Source organism: Cricetulus griseus, chromosome 2, assembly GCF_003668045.3.
Source record: "Cricetulus griseus strain 17A/GY chromosome 2, alternate assembly CriGri-PICRH-1.0, whole genome shotgun sequence".
NCBI lineage: Eukaryota > Metazoa > Chordata > Mammalia > Rodentia > Cricetidae > Cricetulus > Cricetulus griseus.
In genome coordinates, this window is record NC_048595.1 from 31,004,549 (window position 1) to 31,020,267 (window position 15,719).

Sequence of the window (15,719 nt, forward strand, 5' to 3'; positions counted from 1 at the left end):
TAGGCACACACCTGTATGTATATGTATGTATATATACATATATGTGTGTGTGTATAATACATATATATGTATGTATATATGTATATATACATATATGTGTGTGTATATATATATATATAGAGAGAGAGAGAGAGACATTAAATAATATCAGTCATTTAATTACATGTCACTAATTGAGGATCAGTGCTTTGTATTTTACTTAAATATTTTATATCCCTTAATCAAGTAAACTTTATAATGTAAAGGTTATTTGAGTCCCCATTTACAAACAAGGAGGTGCACATAGGAAATTTATCTTGCCTAGAGGAACCTTCAGATTTAGAATCTTTTATTAACTGATTCATCTAGGACACATTTCAAAGTAGCTTGGACCTGCTTCATATGGACACAGATAAAGATTCATATATTGCAAACATACTTTAGAGTATAAGAATTTATTTCCTCTGGGGTACATACTACAAAATGAAATGATTGTAATATTTTCTCCTTGGGGAGAAGAGAATTCTTTGTCATATTCCTGGCCTTTTTAAAATCCGGGCATTGGTGGCGTACGCCTTTAATCCCAGCACTCAGGAGGCAGAGGCAGGCGGATCTCTGTGAGTTCGAGGCCCCAGAGCGAGTGCCAGGATAGGCTCCAAAGCTACACAGAGAAACCCTGTCTCGAAAAACCAAAATGAATGAATGAATAAAATCCTGTAATGTGGTCCTGACTTCCCACATACATAAATAGCCTTTAAAGTCATTTTCTCATATAGCATGTTGACTTCTGCTTTTATTGGGGTTTGTTTTTGTTTGTTTGTGAGATGATCACACAATGGCCCTGGTTTAGCTGAAATCCAAGAAGAGACTGACCTTGAACTCAATCTGAAGCCTTAACAGACCTCAACCTTGTGACGATCCTCCTGAGTACTGGAATTAGAGGCATGCGGCACTGTGCCTAGCTGAGCACATTTTTGTCTTGCTTCTTTGAGGCCTTAGTAGTTTGGTCCTGACATGTTGCATTCTGGAAGGCAGAAGGCAGGGCAAATAAATTGATTGTTTCTGTGCTGTGAGTATTTACTTTATCCCCCCTGGACAGAGCACTTTCATAAGCTTTATTTCCTTAGGTGGTTTGCCTGAATAAAATAAGTGGCCCCTCACCTTCCCCAGTGTAAATGTTTAGTAGTTGTCATTTGCACAGGATATATTTTTGAATCTATGTTCAGTAAAATTAATGAAATAACATTGCAGATAAATAAAAGACTTGGTCCATGTTGAGATCTGAAAGAAAAAAAAATGAGGTTTGGGTTTTGTTTTTTGTTTTGCATTTTATGTGACAAGTGGGCAAGGTAGTAGTTGGCATTCTGGATACTTTTGGCAAAAATAAACCTTTTGAACTTTTTTAAAAAGTAATTTCTTTTGAACCAGGCGTTGGTGGCACATGCCTTTAATCCCAGCACTCGGAAGCAGAGGCAGGCAGATCTCTGTGAGTTCGAGACCAGCCTGGTCTACAAGAGCTAGTTCCAGGACAGCCTCCAAAGCCACAGAGAAATCCTGTCTCAAAACACAAAATAAAAACAAAACAAATTTATTTATTTATTTATTTATTTATTTATTTATTTTGTGTGTGTGTGTGTGTGTGTGTGTGTGTGTGTGTGTACTGGTGTTTTGCCTACATGTATGTCTGTGTGAGGATCCCCTGGAACTGGAATTACAGACAGTTGTGAGCTTCCATGTATGTGCTAGGAATTAAACCCAGTCCTCTGGAAGAGCAACCAGTGCTCTTAGCTGCTAAGCCATCTCTCCAGTCTCAGCTTTGAACTTCATCTTCCTTTCTCACTTCCTAACTGCTCTGATTTGTAGGCATGCCACTGTCCCTGACTCTTTGGTTTTTGCTTTGTTTCATGCTCCATTTCCACCCAGGATAAGATTTGTGTCAACGAAGGCCTCAAATGGCGCCAGCTACTGTTTATGACAGTGTGTTGTGGTAGACATTGTAGATCCAGTGACCTGACAGGAAATTCTGAAATTTTTACTTAGATACCTTGTCTTCACTGCAAAGTAAAATATCTGTACTATGTTCAGAAGAAAGAAGTCTGAAGATCTGTCAGGCTGTTAAAGGAAAATTAATGTGTTAAATTATGCTAAAATGATAGTAAATAATTACAAATTAAATATTGGTATTAGTAAACCATTATTGAAAGCCCCCCCCCTTTTTTTTCTGAGATAGTTTTATGTGGCCCAGGCTGGCCTTAAACTCTTGATCTACCTGCCTTTTCACTTCTTACTGATATGCTAGAAATGTACCACTTTCCCCTTGGACATCTTTTCTTTTTTTCTTTTTCTTTTTTTTTTTTTAAGACAAGATTTCACTATGTAGCCCTGGCTGGCCTAGAACTCCAGATGTGCCTGCCTCTGCCTCTTAAATCTGAAATTAAAAGTATGTGCTGCCATACCTAGTAGCAGTTAAATTTTTTGAAAACCACTAATAACCAAGAGCTTACAACATTTTGTATACAACCATCTCTTATTTAAATAATAGAATAACAAGAATTTAAATAGTTGGAAATCAAGGCTGGTGAAGTTCAGCAGTAGAATGCTTACATAGCATGCATGAGCAACCCTCCATGTCATACATCAATTATTGCCATTGCAGTAATTATGTTTGTTTGCAAGAGTGTGCTACCTGTATGAATCCTAAACAGGCCTTTAAATGAAAACTGTATCAATGGTCTTAAAAAAACTAAGTCTGCTACTGCAAATCTGGTCATCTTAATTACTCTGACATTTCAGATATTCAATTCAGGCATAAATTGATTGTGATAATTTTACATGAGGGAAATTCATGAAAACATTTTAAATATATTTTAATGTGTTTAAGAATATCCCAGTAGAAAAGCACAAACTTCTATAGCCTCCCCTTCTCAAGTCCTTTTCAGTTTATTGATACTTAACTATATTGAGAAGGCAATGCTTTGTTATTAGCTTCTCTTTTAAATATGTTGTTTTTGTTTTAGGAGTCACATGATGCATTATTGGAATTTGGGAATAATAATCTACAAATACTGGTTCATGTTACAAAAGAAGGAGTGTGGAAAAACCCTGTTCTTCTTAAAATTCTCTCTCAACAGCCAGTAGAAACAGAGGAAGGTAAGTCTTAAAACTTATTGAACATATCTAGTTCTAAGAGAATTGAAATTGGTTATGGATTTAAATTTTGTACTTGAGGTTTTGTTGTTGTTCTTGGTTGGTTGGTTTTGGGGTTTTTTGTTTGTTTTTGTTTTTTTCCCATTTTGTTTTTTTGAGTAGTAAAAAATAGTTACTAAGTGTGTGTGTGTGGTGGTACACACTGCCATCCCAGCACTCTGGGGACGGAGACAGGATGATCGGTTCAAGATGAGCCTCTGTTAGCACTGTGGAGAGCAGCCTCTTATGGTGAGAACCTGCCTCAAACAAAATAATGATTGTAAGTTCCTCTTCCCATCTTCATTCTGGGGATCTTACCTCAGTTTGCCAGGCCGTCATGCTGGCCCTGAGGTGTTTAGATTTTCTATTGGCCATGTCCTTTGATGACTTGTTTGGGAAAAAAAAATTTCCCTTTGTAAATGTAGGCAGTGGAGAGTAACAAAACATGTTTATTATCAGTAAGAACTGCGAGGGGTCATACACTGCTCAGTGGTGGAGTATATCCTAAGAAAGGAGTTGTTAGAAATTTCATGTGTAAGTATACTTACACAGTCACCATTCACAGTGGCCTCTTGCAGTCAAGACCCGTAGTAAGTATGAAGTGCTGGAGGTTGGTACTGACTGCCCCAGTACATTTTGTTTGACACTAAACTTTTTTTAATAAGTAGGAGTACATTTTAACTATAGAAATTATAGCACAGTAAAAACATAAACTAGAAATATGATTTAATCATTACTAAGTGTCATGTACTTCCTAATTTTTGTTTTTGTTTTTCGAGGCAGGGTTTCTCTGTGTAGCTTTGGAGGCTGTCCTGGAACTAGCTCTTGTAGACCAGGCTGGTCTCACAGGGATCCACCTGCCTCTGCCTCCCGAGTGCTGGGACTAAAGGCGTGCGCCACCACCACCCAGCTGTACTTCCTAATTTTATGTAGCATACTTTTTATGAAACTGTCAGTGTGGTAGGTCTCTCTATATCAGCATCACCACAGAGTATTGCATGGCATCACAATATTCCTATGCTACATTGCCACTAAATGGCAAGAAATTGCTGGGTTTTTGTTTTCTTTAAAGATTCATTTTTATTTTATGTTTATGAGCATTTTGCCTTGGAGCATGTGTGAATACCACATCCATGCCTGTTGCCCATAGAGGCCTCAAAAAGGAGTGTGGGATTACCCCTGGAACTGGAGTTAGTGATGGTTGTAAGCCACCTCTTCCTCAGGAAGAACAGTCATGCTCTTAGCTACCAAGTCATTTTTCCAGCCTAGCCTTAGGCATTTTAGACTCTATACTATAGTATCTCTCTCTCTTTTGTTCTCTTGGATTTTTTGGTTTGGTTTGGTTTGGTTTTTCTTGGATTTTTTTGTTTTGTTTTTGTTTTTTTGAGACAGGGTTTCTTTGTGTATTCCTGACTGTCCTGGAACCAAAGATCTGCCTGCCTCCACTTCCTGAGTGCTGGGATTAAAGGTGTGTGCCACCACTGTCCGCCTGGATTTTTTTTTTTTTTTAATGTGTATGAATGTTTTGCCTGCATGTATAAATAAACCACATGCGTGTCTGGTACCTGCTGAAATCAGAGGAGAGCTTCTAGTGCCTGGAACAAGAGTTATGAATGATTGTGAACCATCATGTGGGCGCTAGAAATCTAACCCAAGTCCTCTTCAAGAGCAACCAGTGCTTTTTAAACACTTGAGTCATCTTTTCAGCTCTCTTCATTGTAATCTTATATAACTTATAGGATCTCACTATGTAGTGCTGGCTGGCCTAAAACTCCTAGTGTAAACCAATCTGGCCTTGTACTCACAGAATTCTGGAATTAAGCTTTGTTTTGAATTCAAAAGGTCTGCAAGCATTTTTGCTTGCTGCCCAAGTGTAATGACCATATTTCAAATCCTGGAACCCATATAAAGGTGAAAGAAGAGAACCAACTTCACGCAATTGTCCTCTAACTTCCACATAGACACCCACACATACACATCCACGCACACCACTCACATGCTAGTAAATCAGAAAGATATGTGTAGAATAGTTTATTCTGAAGCCCGTAAGAGCTGGTCACTCTTCTGACAGTGTATAGAAGTCTGCGAGTGTTAGTTGACTCTGTCAATCTCCCAAGTGTTCAGATTAAAAGCCTGTAGCACATTGTCTGGCTAAGAGCTCCTCTTATTTTTTATTTAAAGGTTCGGGTTTTTCTATTTACATATATGTGGGTGTGTTGATACGTGCGTTTAAGTACTGTGTCCAAGGAGACCAGAGTCATTGGGTTCACCTGGAGCTAGAGTTACAATTGTTGAACCATCTGAAGTGAGTTCTGGGAAAGGTCCTTGGTCCTCTGGAAGAGCAGTATGTGCTCTTAACCACTGAGCCACCTCCCTGGCCTTAGGAATTCCTTTTAAATTAAACCTTAAACGTGATTGTTTTCAGATGATAAATTTAGATAGGTAAAGTATCATTCTGTCAGTAACTTTACTTTTGCTTTCCAGCACCTGTGGCTAGGGAGCAAAGCCAGGCCCTTGCCCATAATAGACAAGTGCTCTATCACTAAGATACATTTCCAGCCACACCTTTTAATTTTCTAAATTATTCTACATATTAATTTATTTGTATGTATGTGTGCCACAGCATGTGTAGAGTTGAGAGGACAACCTTGTTAAGTATTGAAACACATGGATTTACACAATCGTCATTCTATTTTGTCACCACTAGGCATGAACCAAGTATCTTGGACACACGGGATAAATGCTTTACTGTTGAGCTGCCTTTCCAGCCCCTAGATTTTCTCAACAAATACATGTATTGACTAATACAAGTACTTGTACTAAGAAATATAGATACTTTTTAAGAAAGGGAAAGAAGCTAGGCATGGTGGGGCATACTAATCCCAACATTAAAAGACTGAGGCAGGTGGATTAACCTTTGCCCTCAGACAGGCAGCTTCTTGTATTGAGCTGGAAGGACAGCAGTGCTGACTGGCTGGCCAGCAGAGCTCCCAAGATCTGCCAGTTTCCAAACCTCAGTCCTGGGGTAACTAGCACATGCCCACCTTTTATGTGAATTCTGGTGTCAAACTCAAGTCTTCATGCAAGTGGCTTTTATCCAGTGAGCATCTCTCCAGCCCTTGAAATTATGGTCTTTTAAAAAAAATTTTTTTCTATGTATTGTTTTGCCTGCATGTATGGCTGTGAGGGCCTCAGATCCCCTGGAACTGGAATTACAGACAGTTGTGAGTTTCCATGTGGGCTCTTGGAATTGAACATGGGACCTCTGGAAGTGCATCTAGTGCACTTAACTGGGAAGCCCTCTCTCCAGCCCCCTGAAATGATTTTTAAGTGCAAGACTGAGCTACGTTAAAATTGAAAGAGGGAGAATCTTCAGATACAGAACCGTGATAGAACTGCTTACCTAGCAAACTTGAAGCCCCGGATTCTTCCCTCTCCCCCCAAGAAAAAGTTACAGTAATTGTTTAATCATTGTAATGTGTGAAGTAGATTGCTTTTTTCTCCTAGAGAAATAACAGCTGTTTACTTAGAGGGCTTGCTCTATGTTGAGTATTGTATTAGTATGTTCATATTTCATCTATAAGCAGAGGAGAGCTCACACATGCCCAAGACCATGTAGTTAAAAGTATAGATGTAGGTTCAAACATCTGTGACTTTAAAAGCATCTGACTGACGGTTGGTAATGCTTACATTGCTATTTCTGTGGTGCTTAGTTCTAGAGAGAATACAGAAGTTAACTGAACATTGTATTTGATCACAGATTAATATCAGAGATAAGTAACAACCAGAGCAGTAAGCATTTATTCCATGCTTACTTTTATGCTGTTTTATTTGTACCACTTCCATTTCATATATGATTCTGTGATTCCCTCAAGATGGATAAATTTTTACTAACATTTTATAGATGAAAAGTTTAGGCTTCAGAGTGGTCAGTGATTTTTGTGTCAGAGTTAGGCTGAATCCTCAGATGTCAGTTTTGTGTGTGTGCCCCCTTTACATTACAAACCCTTATTCTACATTTACAGGGAAATCTTAGTGTGGTAAGAGATGAAAAGGACTGTGCAAACTTAGCAGTGCTGTAGGCTTAAACGTAGCATACCTGTTTTCAGGTGTGTTGCTTTCTGTGGGATTCATAAGCTGCTCATAGCCTTGGAAGGCAGATAGAGCAGGATCTGATGTTAGGCAGATCAGGATGAGAGGGCAATCATGAGAAGAGTTTTAAAGAACAATAAGGTCAAAGTAACTCAGTGGTTCCCTGAGGAAAGGAGTAGCATGGGGAAATGAATGTTTCATAGTTTTGTGTTTTGAGTAGTTGACATAATATTACTGGAAACAGTAAAGAACTATTGATAGGGAGAGTTCTGATTATGAATTATTTTGTGGGTTTTAATGACTGACTTTAAAATGGAAAAGGCTACAGTAAATCTGATTCATTTCTTCCATGACTTGACTTTGGCTCCATTTTGTAGAATTTAAAACATATGCTAAAATCCAAGTTCTGCCTGCTAAATCTAAAGTCTCCATCCAGAGTTAGAACTCTGACGTAATATAGGTACAACTTCTGGAGAATTGTTTGGCAGTATGGTCCAGGGCTATTAAACAAAGCCTTTAACCTAGTAATTCCACTTCTTTGGACTTTTTTGTTTTGTTTTGTTTTAATATGCTCATTGGTGAAATGACCCATGCACATCCTTGTTAATTGCATCATTACAGATGACTGCTAAAGATTAGAAACCACTTGTAAATGGATCAGTAGTTAATCTTTGAGGTGAACTATAGTACATCCATGTAGTAAGGTTCCATTTGGTTGATAACAATAATAAGGCAACTCTAAGGGATTGGTGGTAGAATGAGCTAGATCATGTATTTAGTTGGTCAAGAAAGGGATCATTTCTGGAAGGGTACAGAATAAGTTAAAAAATCAATGGGAGAGAAACTAGAGCACCAATGTCAAAAACAAGAGTTTTCTTTGTTAAAAAAAAATGAATCTTGCTTTCTAAAGAGATGGCTCACTGGTTAAGAGTACTTAGGTTTGCTTCCCAGCACATAACAACAACTCTCTGTAACCTCCAGATACTCACATGGTACACATTTAAATACATAAATCTGAAAAAATATAAAACACTCTTGCACCAGGCATGGTTGTGTACGCCTTTAATCCCAGCACCCATGAGACAGAGGCAGATGCATCTCAATGAGTACAGTGTTAGCTAGGTCTACATAGCAAGCTCTTGAGCCAGCCAGAGCTGCATAGTGAAGCCCTGTCTCAAAAAAAAAAAAAAAAAAAAAACCTGTCCTGTAGTACATGCAGTTTGTCCTGGAAGTGTATATGCAGACATATATAGATAGTGAGTTACCTTGTTTTTTCAAAGGTAATTTAAAAACCAGGGGGACTACAGGGGGCAGGGGTTGTTAGGAAAAAAATTAAAGAAATGGTGGCACTCACTTTTAATCTCAACAAAGGCAAGTGGATCTCTGAGTTCAAGGCCAAGATTGGTCTACAAACATAGAGTATTCCAGGTTAGCCAGGGATATCCAGTGAGACCCTGTATCGAAAATTTTTCTAGATTCCAATCTCCAGACCTATTGAATGAAAATCTACACTTAAACAAGCTCCCTGGGTGTCTTAGCATTTTCACATCCGAGAAACTGTCTTAGATTAACCACCTAAAGCAGTCTTAGCTTGCTTGAATGCTGCACTTCAACCTCTGATCTTTAGTGATGCTGGGTACTGTCGCAGACTTGTTGAGCAGCTTTGCAAAGTTGAGGTCTTGGCTGAGCACTGTAAGTTTAGTGCTCTGAGCAGCATTTTCCAAAGTGTGTACTAAACCAGGAATATATATTTTACAAGGGACTAATATTCATAAAAGGGTTCTCTGGTCAAATCAACTTGGGAAACACAGAACTAAATACACGTGAACAGTTTTATTCATTGCAGGACTGTTCCGAGATTTGACCAAGGAATCCTTTTTTTTTCTAGGACTATCTCTCAGGTCTTTTGGTCGGTGGAACACACTTTGAGAAATGCCTGGTTTAGAGGAAACAGCACCACTGGCTTTGGAATCCTTGGCAAGTTACCTAACTTCTCTGAATGTTAATTTTTCTAACCTTAATCTGTGGGTATTACTTGCCTTGGTGGTGGTGTGAAAAATAAATGAGAGGTATATGAGAACATTTAGCTTAAAACTTGGCACCTCACATTCATCCATTTGGTAATTGTTAATATTTTGTAGGTCACCTGTTGCATTTTCTTGAATTTATTTACACTTAAGGTTTATTTCACTATTCTTTACTGGACTTATCAAAATGTGGGGGGAGATGATTAAATAATTGTAAAATACTGACAGTTTCATTAAAAATTTTGTTTAGAATAAAACTAATTAATATGGAAATTGTTACCTTTATTTTCCTCTTGCCTCTGTTAGAGGAGTCAAGAGACTAGAACAAGAGACTAGAATGAGCTATAAACTAGTTGTTTATAGCAACTCAGAGTTTAGTTATAAGGCAACTGGAGGTGGAGGCAGCAGGAGAATCAGGAATCAAAGGCCATCCTTAGCTGAATAGTGAGCTTGAGGGCAGCCTGAGCTCCATCAGACTGTCTCAGAAGAAAAAAGGCAGAAGCAGCGAAGGAAAGATGAAATTGTCATCACTACTCAGGCATGTGGTATATTATCACACTGTTGCATTTTTTCCTTTTTTCTAGTTAACAAACTGATTGCACAAGAAGGACCTTCCTTTCTACAAATGCGAATCAAACATTTGTTGAAATCTAACTGCATCCCCCAAGCCACTGCTTTATCAAAACTGTGTGCAGAGTCTAAAGAACTTTCACAGGTGTCATGTTTTCAGCAAGCCTATGTCACATGTTTATGTTCCATGCTTCCCAGCGAAGAGGCTATTCAGGAGGTGAGTACATTAGGCAATCAATCTTGCTGCAGTTGTGATGTGTTAGTACAGACATTGCATCATGTGTTTCCTCTCGTCAGAATGAAAACCATGATTCATCTTTTAGGCTGTGTGTTTAACTGTTGTTCAGATTAAATATGAAGTTAGTTATTGGTATAGGTAGTTTTCTAAAGTAGGTGGTAAAGAATGTACAAAGTTAAGATAAGTCCCACTCTCCTTGGATTATCTCTTCATCTGTTGTTTATTAATTTCCCAAATCCAGCAGAATTAGTACTGTAAGAAGAAAAGTTACTTTCAGATCTGAAGATTTCAGAGTTAGACCATCACTCAAACATTTGTACAATTTTCTGTTTAGAACCACCCAATAATTTTCCTTTTTTTCATAATAATAAATCCAGAAGCCTTCATTCTATTTGATGGCCAGTGTCTATTTTTCTATCTTTCACAACTTAATGCTCACTGCTCTTTAGCTACCTTTATCTCTGCAGTTTAAGAGCAAGCCAAGTATCCTCTTGCCATAGAGCTTTGTACTTGCAAGTCAACCCTGCATGGTTTACCTTCTTGTCTCCTATTATATCAAAGAGGCCTTCCTCATGGTCCCATGTAAAGGAATGCCCTAGAAACTGCTTAGATGGCTGGCTAGTGGGCAGAGGCTTTGGATCTCACGTGGTGGAAGGAGAAAACCAACTTCTAAAAGTTGTCTTCTGACCTCCGTGTGTGTTCCAGGCTACACACACATAATATATATACACACACACATTACAAAGAAATTTTAAATAAATAAAGCGATGCCCGTATATTCCCTCTTCTACTCTATATTCAGTAAATATCTGCTATAATGCAGTGCTGTAAATCCAGTTTCTCTTTGTTTGAATCTTGGACCAATGTCTGAATCAGTAGTTATTTGAAATGGCTAAACCATCCTGTGACTCAGGTCTTATCCCCTGATGTGAGAGGCTTGTCAGCTACATTGTTGAAATTTCAGGTACTTCCTAGCAGATTGACTCCTGTAGCCTGTCTTTCCATCCTGACTTCCATTAATCTTCCTACCAACTTCCTGGGGTGTTTTTGTTTTTCTTCTTTTTAAAAAAGTATTTGCATGCTCTTTATCCTGGGATGTTTCTTAGCAATATCCCAATGGGAACAGCGTAACCTGTAATATTAAAATTTGATAGTCACTTGTGTTTGGCAAGATTGTCTGGTGTGTAGTATGTGAATAGTGATAGTGTTGGTCATTTTCATTTTGAGATATGGTCCTAGACAGTGTCCCAGATATCATACAAAGATGAAACAGCTGTTTGGTGCTGTGGATACCTGAATGTAATTTTCCAAAATGGAAACTGACTTAATGACTCTTTACATGTTTTAATTTATTGGGCATTGTGGTCATGAAGAAATCAAAGGCCTAACAACACACTATCTGCCTTTTCATGCTTCCCACTGCATCTTTAAAAATAATTACAGGAATCATTCGTTCATCCTAAGTGCTATGTTGTATGCCCCCATCTTTAAAATGATTTTGAAACATTTGTGTGTGTTTGTGTATGAGAGAGAGAGAGAGAGAGAGAGAGAGAGAGAGAGAGAGAGGGAGGGAGGGGGGAGAGAGGGAGGGGGGAGAGAAAGAGGGAGAGGAGAGAGGGGATGTGTGTACGTGTACATTTGAGAATGATGAGGCTGTCTAGCCTAATTAGTGAGTTACCGACTACGAGATACCCAGACTCAAAAGAGGGGTCGTGTCATGAGGATAATACCCAAAATTGTTCTACGGCCTATACATGCATGCACAGGCACACACCATAGATACTATAAATACAGATTCTATAATAATACTTCTTTGAATCTAACATGCAGTACTGTTGAGAAGACAAGATACTGTGCCTTCCTATAATTGACCAGAAGATTTCAAGTTCAAGGCCAGCTTGGACTATATAGCAAGAAACTTTTGAGATAGAGGAAAGGGGAGCATTGTCATATACGTATAGTTTGTTTACAGTATTGGGTAAGTTCAGATACTGACCTAATATCAACTGCAATATTTTGTGTTCAGGAAACAGCCATTAATCTGGGTATTTGAGACTTACCAGAAGAATTCAGAAGCAGCAGCAAAGAGTTTAACCTTTCTTCCTATTACAACTTTTCTTTAAATATATATATATTGGTTTTTCAAGACAGAGTTTTTCTGTAGCTTTGGAGCCTAGGCTGACCTCAGACTAACAGATCTGCCTGCCTCTGCCTACTGAGTGCTGGGATTAAAAGCATGTGCCACCACCACTTGGCCCCTTGATCATAATTTAAACCTACTTTGATTCTGCCATTGTATTGGGCATTGGCTAATACAGAAGTTTATGTAGCATGGTTGACAAACAATTATAAAGAAAAATGCTAAATAATATTAAGCTACTGCTGTGTTCAGTACCTAAGTAGATTTGGAAACTATCCATGTGAATGCCATTTTAAAAACCCTTATAAGGAAAATGATACCTGAGTTGAACCTTGAAGTAAGGGTAGATGGGTGGATATCTGTGTTAAGGACAACTGACTGGTAGTAAGACATAGTAACTAACTTGTATTTTCAGTAACTCACTAGAGAACACTTTGTGTGTTAAGGTCTTGTGAGAAGTAAGATCTGTTGGCTTGGGGAAAGGAGGGTCTTCAGAAATGAATGAGATTTAAACAAGTGATATGGTGGCTATCGTGATATTTTAGGGAAATTTGAAAGAGTAGAGTATTAGGGTTAGGACAAGAGATTGTGAAAAACAGTAACACAACAGTGTAGAAATAAGGAATTATATACAGATATGACTTCAAGATACTTAGAATAATAATATGTGATAGTTCACACTATAATCCTAGCACTCTAGAGTTTGAGACCATTGTGGCCTTCATAAAGAGACACCCTCCTTAGGTTAGGGGTAGGACTGGAGAGATGGTTCATTTGGTAAAGTGCTGAGAATATGAGCTCAATCCCCAGAATATAGGTTTTTGTTTTGTTTTGTTTTTAAATGCTGAATTGTCTTAGGGTTTCTATTGCTGTGAAGAAACACCATGACCACAGCATCTCTTAATAAGGAAAACATTTAATTGGGCTGGCTTACCGTTTCAGAGGTTTAGTTCACTATCATCATGGTGGGAAACATTGTGGCAGGAAGGCAGACATGGTACTGGAGAAGGAGCTGAGAGTGAGACATCCGAAGCCTTCTCCATCCAGGCCACACCTCTAATAGTCCCACTCCCTAAGAGCCTGTGGGAGCCATTTTTCATTCAAACCTCCGTATGGATATTAGTGCACATTTATAATCCTTGCACTGGGAAAGTGGAGACAGGTGGATTCCTGGGGTTTGCTGACCAGCCAGGCAGGCCTCCTTGGCAAGTTCCAGGCCAGGATAGAACCAGTTTCAGAAAAAAGGTAGTGCTTGAGGAATGACACTGAGGGAGTATTCTCTGGCCTTCCATACACCTACATATACCCAAAAGAGCTACATAAAGCTTTGAGACTTGAAGATGGTGGCCCTGTGTTGCTGCCCACTAAGATGCTAGAGATGTGGAGGAGCCAGGAAGGTCTGAGAAGACAGTCAGGACTGTGGTGGTTGTTTTAATGGTGTTGCAGTTGAACCTTGGACTGTGCACATGTTCAAGATTACACCCTTAGCTGTCAGCTTTGTTTTATCTGTGGTCTTTCCTGGTTTATTAATAACAAATTAAGGAGCTAGGTTATAACTCTGATAATAGTCTTTGCCTGACACTGCTGTGTTAAGTCAATCAACCAACCAAGTAAGTAAATGGGGTTTTTCCTGGAGTTACTTAATTGGTTCCCTTTGCTAGTTGCTGAGTTTGCAGGGAACTACTGTGGGAAAAGGCTTTGCTACTGCTCTACAGTGTATCTGGATTGGCAGACTGCTTAATGAAGGGATGTGTCAGAAAAAAATGTGTCATTAGGCAGTTTCATCTTTGTGCCAGCATTGTAGTGTAGTTACATAATCTGGATAACATTACCCTACTGCCCGCATACGCTATTTAACAGATGCTATCATATATGCCATCTGATTAAAACATTATCTGACATGTGACTGTGCCTGTTTTGTGTTCGTCTACCTCAGATAGCAGTGAGCATTCTGTGTAATCTAGGCTGGCTTCAAACTCTCCCTCTTCTCAGCCTCCTGAGTAGTGGGGTTACTATAGGCATGTACCAACACTTCCACCTCTATCTGGTTTTTAGTCTTTTTGACACACAGTCATTCTTAGTTCTTTCTTGTCTCTGGCTGCTTTTGTTCTACAGTGGTGGGACACTTATAGCAGAAACTATTTGGTAAAGTATTTTCTGTCTTCTCTGCTTAAAATGTTTACTGACTCTTAAAATAATATTTCAATCTGTTGCCACCATCAGATGACAATCACCGTGACTACAATTAGTCCTCTATACTCTACCAGTGATGAAATTGAAGCCAATATGGTAGTGTCCCCAAAGCCCTACATGTAGTATGCTAATGATAGAATCTGAAGTCAGCTAAAAGGCAGCTGGCTCCTTGGCTATCTTTGCACTGTGTGATTCATGTCCATTAGGAAGAAAGTGATGAGTGGTGTCTTCCTGCCCCTCCTCAGTGATGAGAATTGAACCCAAGGGTTTCCTACATACTAGAAAAATATGCAGATGATTATTTTTAAGTATTTCTTGTAACGTGGATTAATTTGTTAAATTTATTAGGACAACAATACTTAGCAAAGAAGCACTGATTTCTATCTAGTGATTCTTTCTTTTGCAATCAGTGATTCTTTCTGTTGCAGTCAACAATAAAATTATAAAGAGCCTTTAGTTTGGAAACTACTGATGACTTACTATGTGTTTATTAATTGGTGTTTTTAACCAGCATATGTTCTAATATAGCCATAGTTTTTACCTTATTTCAGCTTTCAGGAGAAGAGTTAAATTGACCTGAGCAACAACTGGGAATAAAAGTTCTTTGTATGTTGGCACCTGTGGGTATCCTAGTAATGGGTGTGTGTAATGAGAAACCTCTGCTGGGGACCATTTTGCCAAACACATACAATTAAGACTAATTGACTAGGTTATGTGAAAGCCAGGTTCATTGCCAGTGCATAGTTAGACAAATTAGGAACTGGGAGATCTAACAGATAGAATACCTTGCAATCTGGAATTCAAGGTTGATACCATTTATATAGCATGCTTGGTACTAATTAAAATGTTTTTTAGATTTTTCTTAAATGTATATGAGTACTGTACCTACATACATGTTGTGGGTACCACATGCATGCCAGTGTCTGTGGAGGTTAGCAGAGTGTGTCACATACAATGGAACTGGAGTTGCAGATGATTGTGAACTACCATGTGGGTGCTGAAAGTTGCTTCTGCTCTCAGCTGCTGGTATCTCTCCAGCCCCTAATTAAAATTTATTAGATTACGCGTGCGTGCGTGCGTGCGTGCGTGCGTGCGTGCGTGCGTGCGTGCCCGCCCGCCCGCCCTCATATGCCTGCCATGTTTCATGGTCAGAGGACAACCTAGGGAGCCCCTTTTCTCTTAACAAAGGTTAAGTCTATGTTTCCATATTTTTTTCATCATTAAAAGGTAAATCTTTGCAGGGACAGTGTTTTAAACATGAAATGCTTATATTTTAAAGAAATAGGAAGCCTAT

General features: G+C 38.8%; 1 protein-coding gene across 2 annotated transcripts in view; it reads left to right on the forward strand.

Annotated features, from left to right (window-relative positions):
- The window catches only part of Rlf (RLF zinc finger), a 65,708-nt gene that overhangs the window by 30,153 nt on the left and 19,836 nt on the right, over positions 1–15,719 (forward strand). The window contains exons 4-5 of one of the 2 annotated variants that reach the window (XM_027399160.2): positions 2,997–3,129; positions 9,869–10,071. In XM_027399160.2, coding sequence (XP_027254961.1) covers positions 2,997–3,129; positions 9,869–10,071 — 336 coding nt within the window. Of the gene's footprint in view, positions 1–2,996; positions 3,130–9,868; positions 10,072–15,719 lie in introns of those variants that run through there. The other variant, XM_027399161.2, reaches the window with a different exon arrangement.